Source organism: Mustela nivalis (genome assembly GCF_964662115.1).
Source record: "Mustela nivalis genome assembly, chromosome: 11".
Taxonomy (NCBI): Eukaryota; Metazoa; Chordata; class Mammalia; order Carnivora; family Mustelidae; genus Mustela; species Mustela nivalis.
The window spans coordinates 95245196-95256056 of NC_139030.1; the positions used below are offsets into that span (position 1 = coordinate 95245196).

Below are 10861 nucleotides of genomic sequence, written 5' to 3' on the forward strand. Positions count from 1 at the left end.
TGCTCAGTTCCAAATTCCTAAATAGGCTTCATTTAAAGGCCACAGAGGCACTAAGTGGCAGTTTTAACACGGGTCATCAATTCGAAAACACTGGAGAGTCTAAGAGAAAACATACAATAAGTCCCCCACCCCACCCCCGCAGTCATTATGTAGAAAAGAGAGAGAGAAAATCCCCTCCTCACCCCGCGGGCCGCTTTTGTGTTGCTCCTGCCAACGCAGCAGCCCTCCTGCTATATAGACGCGCGCCAGGGCGGCCCATCACTGACCTCCATCACCAGCCATGGGGAAGGTGAGCCCAGCGCAGCCGCAGGCCAGGAGGGGCCCCCGCACGCTGGGGCCTGGGGCCAGGCCTCTGAGCCTTTCCCTCCCTTGCCTTGCAGATCACTTTCTACGAGGACCGGTGTTTCCAGGGCCGCCACTACGAGTGCAGCAGTGACCACCCGAACCTGCAGCCCTACTTCAGCCGCTGCAACTCGGTGCGCGTGGACAGCGGCTGCTGGATGCTCTATGAGCAGCCCAACTACGCGGGCTGCCAGTACTTCCTGCGGCGCGGGGACTACCCCGACTACCAGCAGTGGATGGGCCTCAGCGACTCGGTCCGCTCCTGCCGCCTCATCCCGCACGTGAGTCCAGCCCCCCAGGCCCTGCTGGGTCCTCCCGCCACATGAGCGCTCCAGACCCGGCTTTCAGACTACGGGGCGGCAGCCTTCTGTTGCTGCTCTATGTTCTCCTTTCCTTTCTGAATATCTCCAAGGTTTTCTTCGACTGTAAATGTGGTGCAGTGCTTTTAATTTAAAGGTTTATTTTGCTTTGCTAAAATTAAACTCACCTCTACTGGGAAAATTCACGGTGTCCATGGCTCTGGGGACAAATAAAGCAACATGTTGAAACTGGTTCATCAGGTGTCCTGGGGCTAGTTCCTCGGGCTACTTCTCTCTCTTCATCTGTAAAATGGGGCCAATAAAAGTAGCTAAATCTTAGGGTTGGAATAAGGCTGAAAGCAGAGTACCTAGTACATGGCAAGCCACCACTTCCCCTAAATATTAACTATTATTATTATATATGTTATATATATTATTATTATGAACATCAAGTCCCGCTTTTCAGTCAGTCAAAACAAATAACCAACAAGCTGATTTCGGCAGCTCCTGCAAAACCCACTATTCCCCAAATCAAGCCCCTGCGGCCTGAAATCCCACAGTTGGGGATTCTCTAATCTATGACACAGTCCTGTGGAAATGTGCCGCTTTTGCAAAGTGTGAAACCCACTCTAACCGACTCAAGCCCATGCCTTGATGGACCCAGAGGAGCAGGAAGAACCTGAAAGTCCGGGTTTCTCCTTTCCCGTCTGGACTTTTCTAATTATAGACTGAACGGTCCTGTCATTGGCTTCTTGTAAAAGAAGAAAAGACTTGCATGGTTGCGCCACATGCACCAGGCTGCCGTGAAGACCAAATTAACTGATGTACGTGTGGGTCCTTTCCCAACCACGGGAGATTCCTTATTAGCCATCTTTCATCCTGCGGACGATCGCTCGTGAGAACTTCTCCTAAAGAGCGTTCCGTGGTGGGAGCAGGAAGACACTGAGACGATCGGCGCCTTCGGGGAAGGGACATAAAAGTAGAGCAAGTGCTCAAGGAAAAATAGGCAGGATTTTCTCCAGACAAAAAGCCTAACTTTCCATTTTTCTAAAGGTTTTATGCTCCCTTGGTCCTGGGCAGGTCTCCTTCATGATCTTTGGCCCCCATGTTGGTTCATTACATAAGCAGACTTGCAGAAGCATGTATTAGAACTGACAAATAAATCTCATCCTTGTGATGGCTCTTGACTTTCAGGATCGTAGAGAAGCAGGGCTTAAAGCAGATGGAAGGGACTAAGGAGCTGTTGGGGCTGAAATGCCACAGCCCATCTGTGCCTTGCTTTGGGGAAAACAATTGGATTTCCTTTCTCCCTCCCCTCTTCTAGTACTATCAAGATTCAAAATAATGCCTTTTGCTAGGGATATGTTTGTCTTTTTATTTTAATATACAATTATTTTTATATCATCCAAGGAGAACCCCAGACCACCAAAAGTCTATGAAGGATTGAGCAAAACAATTATATACAAATTGTTACTTAAGAATGGTAGTAAATGGATCCAATTTGTATGCTTCATAAAGGTTGTGCTCCCCCCCCCCCAAAAAAAAACCCTAGGGAGCACCATTTACATATTCATCCCTATCATGGTCTGTGTGAATGGTGGGGTTTTTTGTTTTTTGTTTTTTGGGGTTTTTTTGTTTGTTTATTTGTTTGTTTTTTAGTTTTGCAGTATTCAACCTATCCAGCGGTACACAGCAGCCCTGTTATTGGTAGTCTCCTTCTTTTACTTGGCCACCTTTGATATAGAAAAGACAAAGAGATGCCCATTCCCCGTGTGGGGTGTGTGACTGGTTGCAAAGGGCTAGGTTTTCTGACTTCTCCTCATCTGCTCATTACCAAACCCACAGACCAGCTCCCACAGGATCAGGATCTACGAGCGAGAGGACTACAGGGGCCAGATGGTAGAGATCACTGAGGACTGCTCCTCGCTTCATGACCGCTTCCACTTCAGTGAGATCCACTCCTTCCACGTGCTGGAGGGCTGCTGGGTCCTCTACGAGCTGCCCAACTACCGGGGACGGCAGTACCTGCTGAGACCGGGGGACTACAGGCGCTACCACGACTGGGGGGCCCCGAGTGCCCGAGTGGGCTCACTGCGGAGAGCCATGGATTACTATTGAAGTATTTGTACTATACCCTGTTCTCCATCTGGAAACTAATAAAATATTTCCTGTGTGTTTCATGCAGTCATGGCGTCTCCTTTTCCTTTCAGCCTCCTTGGAAGGGCTCAGCAGAAAGCAAGCAAGCTGGGGAAAATGTCGATTTTCTTGCACATATCAGTGGAAAGGGTGGTATGGGGGAGCAGTTGGGAGCACAGCCTCTGGAGCCCAAAGTCCTGATCCAAATCCTTACTAGCTATAGGAGATGGGGCAAGTTCCTTAGCACTCTTGTTTTGCCTTGGTTTTCTACCTTGCAAAGATTGGGGTATTAACATTCTTCATCTCATAAGATTGTGATGTAGATCACATGAGTTTTTAGTTTTAATTTTTAATTTTCTTACAAGGGTGCAAGACACAAAGTAGGTGCTATATTAACAAGCATTTATAACACAAGTGCTCCTTGGTTATTATGGAGTATTTGGACCTTATAAACGAGTGTTTTTCAAACTATCAATAATGGTCAAGAATCACCTGCTTCAGAATCACTTGGGACAATTGTTAAAATGCTGATTCCTAGACCTCGCCCTCAGCGGCTTCTGACGCAAATGGCATTTGAAAACCAGAGCTCTAAATCTAGATTTTTTGTACTACAGAATTACATCCCAAAAGGTTCAGCACCTCCATTTTAAACACTATGCTCTGTACTGGGAAATAAGAATGAGTAGAACAGTCTAGAGGGAAAATAGAACTTCCAACAGAATTTTCAAGGTAATTATGCCTGTGCAGAGTTTGCTGAAAGGGCTGTAGTGGCCCTGAGGAAGAAGCCCGAGACGCTTGTCAGCGTGTTCTGAGAGGCTGCCACGGTGACTTCACCCATCCCTACAAGGACTTTGAACCTTCCTGTTACCACAGTAAGAATTATGAACATATGTCATGTGTCAGAGGTACTGGCTGGGGGAACCTGGGGGGCTCAGTCAGTTGGGCACCTGCATTTGGCTTAGGTCATGACCTTGGGGTCCTAGGATCCAGCCTGGCCTTAGGCTCCCTGCTCAGTAGGGAGTCTGCTTCTCCCTCTGCTTCTGCCCCTCCCTCTGCTTGTGCTCCCCACTCCCAATTAAATAAATAAAACTTAAAAAAAAAAAAAAGATACCACTCCAACAACTTCTGGTATCTTCTCCACGGAATACTAGGAACAGGACAGTGAAACAAAATCATCACACCCACTGGACAGGCAGCATAATGGAGGGATTCGAAGTCTCAAATCTGCCTGGAGTTAGATCTGACTGTTTGGGCTTGAATGGCAACAGTCTTGTGTAAGGCTAGAGTCTTAGGTCAAGTTCCCCCAGACCCAGATCAGGAACTAAAGATTCAGGAGGAGGTGATCTATCAGAGAAGGGCTTCTAGGAGGAAAGGTGAGCTAGTAGGGAAGCAAGATAGGGAAAGGCAGAAAGCCAGCTCAGCCTGATTCTGAGGAGAGACCCGGAGCCCGGATCACCCTGTCTAGTGTCTCTTGCCTGGAGGCAAAGAATGGGGTAGGGGGAGGTGGGCAAGGAGGCTGGTATCTCCACACCAGTCCTTTGTCACGGTCACTGGGTGAAGGAGAACACGAAGCTCCCAGACCCCTTCGGACTCCCTTCACCTGCCGGCAAGAGGCAACCTTCAGATCTTCCCAGCCCGAGCTATACTAGAGCAGCCAGGTCTTCAGAAGCCGGCGGGAGGGCAGCGCGCAGAGCTGGAAACGATTCGAAGGGATGGCAGCAGGGCCCACTCCTCAGGGCGATGGGCATCATAGAAGCGTGTCCCTTATGCAGGGTGAGAGTTCGATGATACGACACTTGTGCGCGCTCCGCAGTGCCGGGCACGTAGTGAGTTCTCGCCGAGTGTCTACGGTGATGATTATTATTAGGTTCTGTGGACTGGGAAGAAACGGGTATAAAGGAAGTGAAAATGCCGGACTGACCTTGGCCCCCAGGGAAGAAAACACGGCAGTTAGGAGGGAACAACGAGAGATTCAGGTTGGCTGAAGTGCCAGAGACCCAGAGGGGAGAAGTGAGAAAGAAGCTAGGCAGATGGTTAAGGCCAGGGCTGGGAGGGACGGAGCACTCATGGCTGGGGGCCATGGGGTGGGGGGGGGGACAACGGGGGGAGAGAGGGAAAGTAGCAGACTCCCCACAGAGCACAGAGCCTGACAACAAGGGGCTCAATCCCATGACCCTGAGATCATGACCTGAGCCGAAATCAAGAGTCAGACATTCAGCCCACTGAGCCACCAGGCGCCCCAGGAGATGGCATTATTGATGAGACCTTGGCTGAGACTGGAATGATGTCAGAAGCCCCTCAACCGGGGCTAGAACCTGAGCTGCAAAACAGAAAAGAATTTGCTAAAAAGGGCAAGAGAGAACACAGTGCAAGCAAAGCCATTTGAAATGCACAAAAGCAAAACCGATAAAGGAGAAGCGTTGGTGCCAACACGAACGCTGCTCTCTCCGCAGCAGGGTGACCCCCTCTCCTCCGAGAGGATGCAGCTAGTCAAACACACACACCCATAACCTCGTAGTAACTTTGCCAAGAAACACTTCCCTCTTGCTTTAAAAAGCTATTTTTTCCAAAATGCTCATTTAAATCCTAAATAAAACTTGAATTTATCTTTGTTTTTTTTTTTCCCATTGGTATTGAGTTTCAGAATGCAATTGTGCTGTTATGTTTTCATGTAATCTAACAAGTTGGTTATTAGTTTTTATTTTAAGTCATTAAACATATTGACATATTAAAGTAGAATATGTTTAAAATAAAATACCTGTAAGGAATATTAAAAAAAAAAAGCTATTTTTTCCTCTAAAACCAAAACTGGAGTATAGAATATTGAATATGTCTGTTCCTACTAACTGCTAATGTTTAAAGCAGCTGAAATAAAAAGAGGAAGAGGTGAAGCAGGAAACAGAGACCAGCTAGCTAGTGGGCTGCTGCAGCCTTCAGAAAAAAAGAGGTCACTGGCTTAAGGCAGGTGGCATTCGCAGAGGTGGGACGCGGTCACGTTTTGAAAACATGGTGGACACAAAAACTCCTATTCATTCAAGGCGGGTGTGACGGAGAGGGCTGGTCTGCGCCCCTAGAAGGATGAGCTGTCTTCCACCCAAGCAGGGAGAACCGCAAGAGGAGCCCCTGTGGGGAGGAAAACCAGGACTCCCACTTTGGACAAGAGGCATTGGAGATGTCTAGGAACAACCAGGTGGAGTGGTTAACTGGACAACTAGTTAGTGGTTAACCAGGCAACCAGTCTGGAGTTCAGGGGAGAGGCACGGGCTGGAGATGAACGTGGGCAAGTCACCCGAGGACAGATGGTATTGAGAGTCATAAATGGGGGCAGGATCCTCAGAACATGTGTGTCGGTGAAGCCTTGGGCACCCCACTTTAAAATGAACGGCTGAGGGGTGCCTGAGTGGTGCAGGAAGTTAAGTGACCAACTCTTGGTTTCGGCTCAGGTTGTGATCCCAGGGTCATGAGATCGAGCCCCGGTGCAGGCTCTGTAAGCTGTGGCATAAGATTGTTTCTCTTGCTCTCCCTCTGTCCCTCCCACCTGCACACTCTCTCTCACTTTCTCTCGGTCTCAAATAAATAAATAAATCTTAAATAAAATAAAATAAAATGTATGGGAGAGAGGGCTAACAAATAATGCTCAAGTTTGACGACTTACCCAATAAAATTTTCTCTTTCATTTAAAACAATTTAATTTAATTTAAAAAAAAAAAACAAAAGAGGGGGGTGCCTGGGTGGCTCAGTGAGTTAAGCCTCTGCCTTCCGCTCAGGTCGTGATCCCAGCGTCCTGGGATCAAGCCCCATATTGGGCTCCCTGCTCGGCAGGAAGCCTGTTTCTCCCTCTCCCGCTCCCCCTCTCTCGCTGTGTCTCTTTATGTCAAATAAATAAATAAAATCTAAAATAAAATAAAATAAAAGAGGGTTTTGTGGTTTTTTTAATAGGGTGCCTGCATGGCTCAGTCAGTTAAGTGTCTGACTCTCGATCTCAGCTCAGGTCTTCACAATGGCCTTCACAATGGGTGTGGAGTCTGCTTAAAATATGATAATAATAATAAATTGTAAAAATCTTTAAAGTTTTTTTAAATTAATGGTAATGACTTTTTAGCTAATTCTTAAAAGCAGATAAATCTGGAAACATGGAAGTCAGCAAGAACAAGATAATAAGAAAAGTGAAATCTAATTGTTCTTTCATATCACTTTTGATTTTCTGACCATTACACTAGAGAGCACTGCCTACCAGTTCATCAGGAAAATTTGGGGGGAGCTCCTAGCTGATTCCACAGAAAGATCATGGGACTCTTGATCATAAGGATGTGAGTTTGAGCCCGTTGGGTGTAGACTACTTTTAAAAAAATGTTGAAAGAAAAAAGAAAATTTGGGGGGTGGCTCAGTCTGTTAAGCATCTGTCTTCGGCTCAGGTCATGATCCTGAGGTCCTGGAACCGAATCCCACATCAGGCTCCCGGAGCAGCAGGGAAGTCTGCTTCCCCCACTGCCCCTCACCCTGCTCATGCTCTCTTTCTCTTTCTCTCAAATAAATAAGCAAAATCTTTTTAAAAAGAAAAAAGAAAAACTGGAAAACTGTAATTGATATTTAAAAATTCCGTGATGCTTATGAACTGATATTCAGAATTATTAAGAGAGAGAGTCAAGGCTTTGTAACTTTAGTGAGAATGACAAGGTCCTAGTACACAATTAACTACCCAAATTCAGGGAGGTTAGTCTTTCTGTAGCACGCAGTCCATGAGAATCACCTGGGCACTTTCAACACACAGATGCCAGACCTGGCGAATCAGAAATCTCCAAGGACTTCCCCGTGCATCCATATGGGTTAGTAAGCTACCCTGACGAGGATTAAGACACTGAACATGTGGGAAACACTGGGAGGAAGCCTGTGCTCCCGAAATGTGGTCTGTAAACCAGCAAGCAGCACGGGAATGTTCTGGGAGCTTGCTAAGAATGCAGAATCTCGGACCTCACCCCAGCACGCTGAATCAGAATCTGCATTTTAACAAGACCCCTAGATGATTCTTTTGTACGTGTCAACTTGAGAAGCCCCTGGGGTAAAGAGTGCCCGCCGTATCCCTTAAATCCAGCGGAGCACAGATCACGCTGCTCAAGTCTGGCTGTATTCCAGAATCACCCACAGAGCTTTCAAAAATGCCAATGCCTGGGCCACACTCCCGAGGGTCCTGAATGAATCCCATAATTTTCAAATAACTTTTCTCTTCTGATTTAAAATTTATCAACTCACATATCCTCGTTAACTTATTTATTCTAGATATCCAAAAATGCTTAATATTTTAATAACGATGAAGCTTGGTTGGAAAACAGGGTTCGAATCTAGGGTCAAGATGGGGATCCGAACTTCTCTTCAAATTGAAACAACCATCAGGCACGGGCAGAGCAGCTATCTGAGTGCAGGAGTCCTTCCTAGTTACAGGGTCTGCCCTGCCCTGGTGGCAGAATCAGGCAGGGCAGGGAAGGTGCAGGGCTTGGTGGGGGCGGGGGGGGGGGGTGAGGGGTTTGGGGGAGCGTGGAGCCTATGGGGGGAGGGAGCGGTGGGAAGCACCACTGAGCAGACAGGCCCTACAGAGAAAGCCACAGACAGACCCAGTGGCCTGGGGCAATGACTCTTCCCAGTGTCCTAGTTGATTTGGCCAGTTGAAATCACTGGAGGATCAAGGAAAAATTTATCTGGTTTGGGAACAAAGTTTTTAGAATATGAAGAACTCTTAGAGCCTAGCTATGGCTAAACTGTCAGCTGAATTCATTCCCAACAAAGTTTCCATTCACAAATCCTCTCTCTTTACCATTGTTATCACATCTTTCTTACTGACTTATGGTTCCTGTAATAATTCTTTCTCTTTTCTTTTTCAAAACTGTATCTTTTTTTTTTAAGGAAGATCCATTTTTTTTTAAGATTTTATTTATTTACTTGACAGATAGAGATCACAGGTAGGCAGAGAGACAGGCAGAGAGAGAGGAGGAAGCAGGCTCCCCGCTGAGCAGAGAGCCCAATGTGGGGCTCGATCCCAGGACCCTGAGATCATGACCTGAGCCAAGGGCAGAGGCTTAACCCACTGAGCCACCCAGGTGCCCCAGGAAGATTCATTTTTAATTTTTTTCTGATTAAGTATTTTACCTAACATGGGGCTTGAACTCATGACCCTGAAATCAAGTCCCATGCTACACCACCAAATGAGCCAGCCAGGTACCCCTCTATTTACTTGTTTTTAGTGAAAAGTTGGAAGTCTTTTTTTTTTAATATATTTTTTTGTCAGAGAAACAGAGAACGAGAGCAAGCACAGGCAGACAGAGAGAGAAGCAGGCTCCCCGCTGAGCAAGGAGCCCGATGTGGGACTTGATCCCAGGACACTGGGATCATGACGAGCCAAAGGCAGCTGCTTAACCAACTGAGCCACCCAGGTGTCCCTGAAAAGTTGGAAGAGTTTTGCACCACACAGAGACTAACAAAAACCCTGAACTCTTAAAAAAAAAAAAAAAAAAAAAAAAAAAAAAAAAAGTAGCTTCCTTCTCTTGCGCTTAGAAATGCTTTTACTTAATTTAGATAGGAGCTCCACCCAGTGTTCACCGGAAAAAAACACAAGTACGATTTAAACGCTTTTTCCAAAATCACGTATTTTAAGAAATTTTTTGTACCTTTTAAATACACTCTATTAGGCAGTGTATGCAGGCCAACTTATTATTAGCCAAAACACTTATTAAACCAATGTAAATGTTATTTAAAAAGCAGGGTTTGAGAGCTTTGTGACTCACTGCGAGCATTTCGTAAGAGCCCCGGAAGGCATGACCATTGGTCTGTGTTCCCTGGAGCAGATGTGGCCCTGTCGGGTGGAGAATCCAGATTTTGCATTGTGACTTTTAACAGCACTCCTGTCTTCTTCCATCTTGCGACACACAGCAGATCCAATCCATAAAACTTCAAGTTCGTGAGTAAGATACATTCCGCATCCTTCAAATATTTCCTCCACTTCACCGTCAAGCTCAAACCCTATTTACTTAAGAGTTCTCAACCAGTTTTTTTTTTTTTTAATATATCCTTTGCATTTTTTTCTTACCATTGTCTATGAATGGTTGGTTACAGAAGTCTGATTAATCTCCTTGGCGGGGGCGGGGGGGGGGGGTACACAGGAGATCTATTTCAAATCTTGTTGGCTGACTTCCTGTGTTCCTCTGACCCTCTCTCAGTGTCTACAGACATACAAGGATAGCCTTGTCCCACAGGTCTTAAAATCTCTGATCAGTCTGGGTGAAGGCAGAGATCACGAATGGTGTGAGGCGTGGCTCCTCCACTGTCCGTCTTTGCATCTGAAAGTCACAACCTTGGCTCCTTATAATACCACCCAAGCTATGCATCTTGGGGCTCCTTTGAGCGGTATCCTCCAAGCAGTGTTTGTCTTTCTGCCTGAGCCCCCCCCACCCCCCCCACTCCCAGTTTACACTGATTTCAGAGGTGGGAGCCGGGAACTGTGGTAGAGCTCACAAATACAGCTCACCTTTCTCATATCCTTTGGGTTCTGTGAAGCGTTCCCGAAAACCTTCACTGTCCCCCACGGCCAGGGAATGCTACAAACCAGCCCAGATCCAGATCCCTTTGAGGATCTACCAGACTCCAGCTTTGAAGGTGACCCTCTCCCACTCTGATTTTGCGGCCCCCTGCCTCACCTTCTCAGGGTCCTGGCCTGGGAAAGAAGATAAATCCTGTCTTACCTCACCATCTCTTCTTTCCAGGAAATCAAACTGTTCTAAGCCAAGTCTTACATGGGACTCCTCCGGACCACCATGCCATTGCCCGTGTTTCATATTCTTGCGTGTGGTTTCCGTGTCCCGCGGCCCACTCTTTCCACCGACTTTGTAGTGTCCTTCACCCGTTTTCAAATTTTGTCCCCCAACTTGAATTTTGTTCTTCACAACTCTTCATCTTTACTATGTATTTCATCTTAAAGGCTTTTTTCAGAATTGTTCTATCTCCGTGACTCCTGCCCTCCATTATAAGTCCATATTCAAGGATTCACAGAACATAATTTCACATTTAAGAAGCAGGAGTAGGAAGGGGGGGGTGGC

The 10861-nt window shown here is 46.6% G+C and overlaps 1 protein-coding gene across 1 annotated transcript; it reads left to right on the top strand.

Moving 5' to 3' along the window:
- Nucleotides 1–500: 500 nt before the first annotated feature.
- Nucleotides 501–2759, top strand: LOC309843766 (gamma-crystallin F; the record flags this gene model as incomplete). The annotated part of the gene is made up of 2 exons (XM_082689489.1): nt 501–623; nt 2487–2759. The coding sequence occupies 2 exons, from the start codon at nt 501–503 to the stop codon at nt 2757–2759; spliced, it is 396 nt and encodes a 131-aa protein (XP_082545615.1).
- Nucleotides 2760–10861: the final 8102 nt, after the last annotated feature.